The 5410-nt window shown below is 51.2% G+C and overlaps 1 protein-coding gene across 2 annotated transcripts; it reads left to right on the top strand.

The window, feature by feature from the left end:
* The first annotated feature begins 2428 nt into the window (after positions 1–2428).
* On the top strand, positions 2429–4965 carry MIXL1 (Mix paired-like homeobox). Of its 2 annotated transcripts, none has more exons than XM_036823826.1 (2): positions 2429–2836; positions 3799–4965. In XM_036823826.1, exons 1-2 carry the CDS (start codon positions 2429–2431, stop codon positions 4102–4104), a joined length of 714 nt encoding a protein of 237 aa, XP_036679721.1. In that variant the 3' UTR covers positions 4105–4965. The 2 variants fall into 2 exon arrangements, with proteins under 2 accessions (XP_036679721.1, XP_036679712.1); XM_036823817.1 differs by having other exon boundaries at positions 3775–4965.
* The last annotated feature ends 445 nt before the right edge of the window (positions 4966–5410 follow it).

The following is a 5410-nucleotide window of genomic DNA, read 5'->3' as shown; positions in this document are numbered from 1 at the left end:
GAGGATTATAATTCCACACAGACTCTCAGGAAAAGTCGTAAGAAGATAATGCTCATTTAGTCAGTTTGGAGGATTATCAAGCTGCAAATTGAACACTGCAATTTCTTACCACCAGTTTAAAAGGCAGAGAAAAGACTGTCTTACATGTTTGGATTCCTTCATCAAATCGTCACCAGGCACTCCATTCGTGTCTGCAGGTACATTTTCCTGGCAAAACTGCAAAACAGGCAGGTTCGGGGGGCCCCTCACAAGTGAACAGATAGCAGCAGAGGAACGAGGCTTGGACAAAGGACTGGGGGATTTCCACACAGGCCGGAGAATTCTGATGACTCTTGACCCCTGGGCAGAGTTTCTGGGTTGCTGGGCCATCTGGCTCTTAAACCTCAGCTGGCAGCCAGCAGCCGGCAAACCTCTGCTTTCCTTGCGTGGTTGGCCTCCTTATCTCAGAGTGACAGCAGTGGAACTCGGGGTCTGCGTGGATCTGGCTCCACCACCTCTGCCTGTGACTGGGAACCCAATGGGCCCAATGTGCCTGGAAGAGAACAACCCCGAGACTGGAGAGGGCCAGGGGGCTTCACCCTCCTCTGAGGCTGGCAGGGGAGCTCAGCAGGGGGCCTGGGGGTCATGTCTGGAGACCAGCTCGGCACAGTGCCTTTGGAGTCATTTGGGCCTCGTCTAGATTGTGGAGTGTTTCTTGATCTGTAAAACTGGGATAGGAATACCTACTTCATAGGTACATACGTAAAGCACAGCCTAGCACAGTGACACTGCAAAAATGGTTTTTGAATTAATGAAAGAACGAGGGAGCATAGTAAAATAAGAGGGTCTGACCTCCCATCCCCTACATCCTCTGCCTAAAAACCCCAATGACCTGGCTAAGGAATAAAGGAGGAAGGGAGGAGAAGGGAGAAAGAGAAAGACGGGGTAAGGGGTGGGTGCAGATGAAGCAGCAGGCTGTTAGAATGGTCGGACTGCCTACAGGAGCCTCGGGGGCTGCGCAAGGGCTCTGGGACACGGTCCCTGACCCTATCCCCCACCCCCACAGGGAGAGAATCAAGCACAGGGCTCCTCTTTGCAGCTGCCCCAAGAATCCTTTTTGCTTTGACACCTGGAAAGTCCATCCAGGACGAAAATATCCAAGCTCTTCCTGAGGCTGTCTTGTAGCATTCTAGAATGGATAGAGACAGGTGGGGACTGTAGCCTAAGAGACCCTCCCAACTCAGAGCCCTCTCTGAGTCAGTGACAGTAAATGGCCCTGGTGAAATCAGGGCTCAGGTTCTGGGAGCAAGAAGACCCAGGCCTTTGGGCTCCTCTCCTGAGGACGTGCACTCTGGTGGAGCGGTTCCCATACTGGACCATGAGTTTCTATAAAGTGAATTCAGTGGCATCCAATTCAACAGATGTTAATTGGTGCCTTATGCATAGCGCCTTATGCATAGTAGATGTACAAAGCAGACACTCAGACTTGAACGAGAGAAGTGGTTCCTGTTAAGACTTTACAATCTAGGAGGGGAAGCAGATACATAAACCATAACCACAGTACAAATCAGGGTAAAACGGGAACCTTAAATGAGGACCAAAGGGCAGAGGCAAGAGAGAGTGGAAACTTGGTGGTGCCCCTTTCATCTCCTCCCTTCCAGCTCAGACGCGTCTTGAGCATTGTTGGGTATCTCCAGAAAGGCCAGATCAGGAGTCAGTAAATGAGTCTAGAAAGGCACATTCTCAACCCTGCTGTGCCTAGGGTACCCTTATTCCTAGGCCTACAGGGACATTCCAGACAAAAGGTCTCCTCCCCTCCAAGGTGAGTTTACTGCCTCTCTTTGAGGTCTCTTTATCTGCACCCCCTTCTTCTGATTCAGGATTTGTTAGGGAGGCTTGCGGAGGACAGGGGCTGGGCTGTTTGACCAACCTGGTACAGGGTCTAGCACATAGCAGGGGGGGTAAGTAAATACCTTTGATGACGACAGACGGGGCAGCGGGCAAGGCTCACTGACCTGGCCATGCGAGAGAGAGGCGGCCCCCGGCCCTCGCCGCCCTGAGCGGGTGACCCGACCCCAGAGGAGGGCGGTTCCGCCCGCACTCCGCCCACGCACTCGAGGGGCCCCTAGCCGCCGCGCTCCCGGGGCAGACCTGCTCTGGGGGATGTGGATTGTGGTGGCGGTGGCGGGGCTGGCGGGGCGGATGAACGGGGGAGGGGTCGGAGGGGGCCCAGGCCCAAGTTCACGCCTCCCTCCCTCCATCCCACGGGCAGCGGAAGCGATTATTCCCCACCGGCGTCTGGCGGGGCGGGGGGCGGGATCGCACCCCGAAGAGACACGGGCGTCCACCCCTTTGATCGCGCCGCCACACCGGGCCCCCTCCCTCGGCCCCGGGGCCGGTATAACTAGAGGCCGTGCCCCTCCCGGCGGCTCACTGGGGTCCGGCAGCGATGGCCGCAGCTGAGCCCAGCCAGCTCCAGTTCGGGGAGATCGCCGCGCCCCCCGCCTACCGGCCCGCCCACTCCGGCGGGGCGTTCCTGCCGCCCCCGAACCCCGCCGCTGCTCTGCTCCCCGCGCGTCCCTCGGGCCCCGGTCCGGAGCGCGGCGCCCCAGTGGCCTTCGCCGGCTTTCTCGGGAGGGGTCCCGGGCCCGCGGCGCCGCCCTCCGCCGCCCTGGGCCCGCCTGCGCCCCCTAAAGGCGCGGCCGTCCCGTCGGCGTCGCAGCGCCGAAAGCGCACGTCGTTCAGACCCGAGCAGCTGCAGCTGCTGGAGCTCGTCTTCCGCCGGACCATGTACCCCGACATCCACCTGCGTGAGCGCCTGGCCGCGCTCACTTTGCTCCCGGAGTCCAGGATCCAGGTGAGCGGCCGCGGCGGGCCGGCACGTTTGCCGGTGCCACTTGCTTGACGTTGGGCAAGTTCCTTCCCTTGAGCCTCGGTGTCCTAGGCTGTAAAACCAGTACCTGTTGCCTACGGTGATTGTGAGGCTTAAATGAAATAATTCAGCCGCACGCTCAGTGACTTCTGCCTCTCATTGCTGAGGATAATAAGGGCCCCTCCGAGAAGGCTAGCTGGTCTCTTGAAATGGTCAGAAAGTAAATCCTCAGCAGGAAGGTAATAGGAAGTATTTTCACACTTTTTCCTTATCCAGGAAGAAGGGACAGATGAGGCACAGTTGGTGTTTCCTCCTGCTGGCTCACCAAGTTGCCCCCCTGGGCCCCTAGGCCACTTTCTTGGCAGGTATTGGGTCTGCAATGTGGGTTGTGAAGGATGTAGCGTCTTGGGGTAAAGCCTGAAGCATATGGAGCTTCTCGTCACAGTCTGAAAAATCTAGCGCAAGGTGCGTTTGTTGCCTAAAGTAATAAGGACAGGTTCCTCGGTATTTGTGGGGAAATAGTGAGCTGAAAAATTTATTCATATAAATGAATGAAGTCCACTGGGCAAAATGCCTCCTTAAATAATTTGACAAGGGAGTACACTTTCAAAAACTAATTTTCCAAATTCTTTTAAGGGCTATCATCTTTAAGCATAGTAGCATTTTTCCCTAAAATTCATAAGTGCTGCTATTTCTGTAGCCTCATTTTTCATTGCAGATGTCCCTATATAAAGTATAGCTAGAACTAGGTATTATTCCAATTTTGCATCTGGGAATGGTGAGGCCGAGAAAGCTAGGTGCTCTGATTTGTGAAGTGTTCTGTGAAAACCATAAGGTTTGGGAGCAGGGAGCCAGGGCATGTTAAACTGGAACTTATTATGAACTATGAAGGTGTAATAGTAGCATGAGGACCCAACCAAAAGCAGTTTCTCTCTCCCCCCTTCCAGGTGTGGTTCCAGAACAGGCGCGCCAAGTCGCGTCGTCAGAGCGGGAAATCCTTTCAGCCTTCAGCCAGGCCAGAGCTTTTCCTCCACCACTCTGCTTGTGAAACTGAAGCAGAATATTTGAAGCCCCAGCTGCCTCTGGAGGTAGATGTGAACTGCCTGCCGGATCCCAACAAGGTTGGAGGAGACATCTCCGACCCTAGCTCCCAAGCTCAGAATTTTGAAACCTATTCTCCTCTCTCTGAAGACATTGGTTCAAAGCTGGACTCATGGGAGGAACACATCTTTTCTGCCTTTGGTAACTCTTGAGGAGTCTGGGAGAATTCAGGATAAGGTCAGAGGAACCATGACTGACAGCCAGGGAGACACACATCAGAATACCATCCTTTCTGGCTTCCATGTTAAGGACTCATCCATGTTAACCTTGGTAATGGTTTTGGGTCATCTCTCACCTGTGAAGCTTCTTCCCCTTTTGCCCATGAACTTTTGCCCATGGCCTGTTCTTTCTTCATAGTACACACCCCCTAGGAGTTCTGGCATTTTTTATCAGTGCATCTCCAAATCTGCACTTTCATTTTGGTCTGCATACCTGCTCCTTCCTACCAGTCCTGTTGTTATTTTTTCGAACTAGTTTTTCAGAACTCACTATCTTCACAAGAACTCCTTGGTTCGACTCAGTTTCCCCTTGTGCTTAACAGCTGCTGTCTTCATATGGCTCCTCCAAGGCTTATACCCTTAGACTCATGTTAACCCAGCTCCTTCAATCCTCATCCTATCATCAAGATTTACTACTTTTTAAATTTGGCCTGACATCTTTATGCTCATTCGTAGCTCCAGTGATCCTGCATCCAGATTATTCAAGAGCCCCCTGCCTCAAGTTTCTCCGCTTTTAAAAAACTACTCTTTAGAAATCTGTAGTAGCCTCCAATTGCTACCAAATTATAAAAACGTTTTGGTTACCCTTCCAGATAACTGACATTGATAGCCTACAGGACAATTATGTGCATCTTCTTAGGGTCACCCATCCACAATATATGCCTCTGTCTCAAAGCCACTCCTTTCAGTTTTAGAACCAAATGAATAACCTCTCTCTTTCAAAACACTCTAGACCTCCCTCTTTCTGAAGGCTGTAACTTTTTCTAATCCTCATTTTGTACCTGTTACTTCAATCACTGCAGCATTACCCTTAGCACTTGTTATTGTACTTCTGTGCAACTTCAGTTTATTATTATTAAATGTTTTCCACAAATGTTTCATTGTAATTCTATTTAAATGAGTTCTGTCCTTTAGATAGCACTTAGTACAGCGCTTCACTCCATAACTGCTCAGTACATATTTTGTGGTCATGAGAAACATTTCTAAAAGGAAAGTTTCTGAAAATGTAGTTTATAAAGCCAGTAATCATGGTATCAGCAGGCCACTGTGCTGAGAAATTTAACTTGGTTAAAAGTCTATCCAGCTTGTTCAAAGTTTAGTAACATGAGTCTTCTGGTTTCAGGAGATTTCTCTTTCCCAATTTATATGGTAAGAATGTATGTAAATTACTAAATTAGCCCAAGATAAATTATTGCTTCGAGATTTTAAGGGTCTTCAAACTCCTAAGGACAAAAGGAAA

This window comes from Balaenoptera musculus, chromosome 1 (assembly GCF_009873245.2).
Source record: "Balaenoptera musculus isolate JJ_BM4_2016_0621 chromosome 1, mBalMus1.pri.v3, whole genome shotgun sequence".
Lineage (NCBI taxonomy): Eukaryota > Metazoa > Chordata > Mammalia > Artiodactyla > Balaenopteridae > Balaenoptera > Balaenoptera musculus.
The sequence above is the reverse complement of the archived record's forward strand: the minus strand, read 5'-3'. Positions and strand labels throughout refer to the sequence as shown.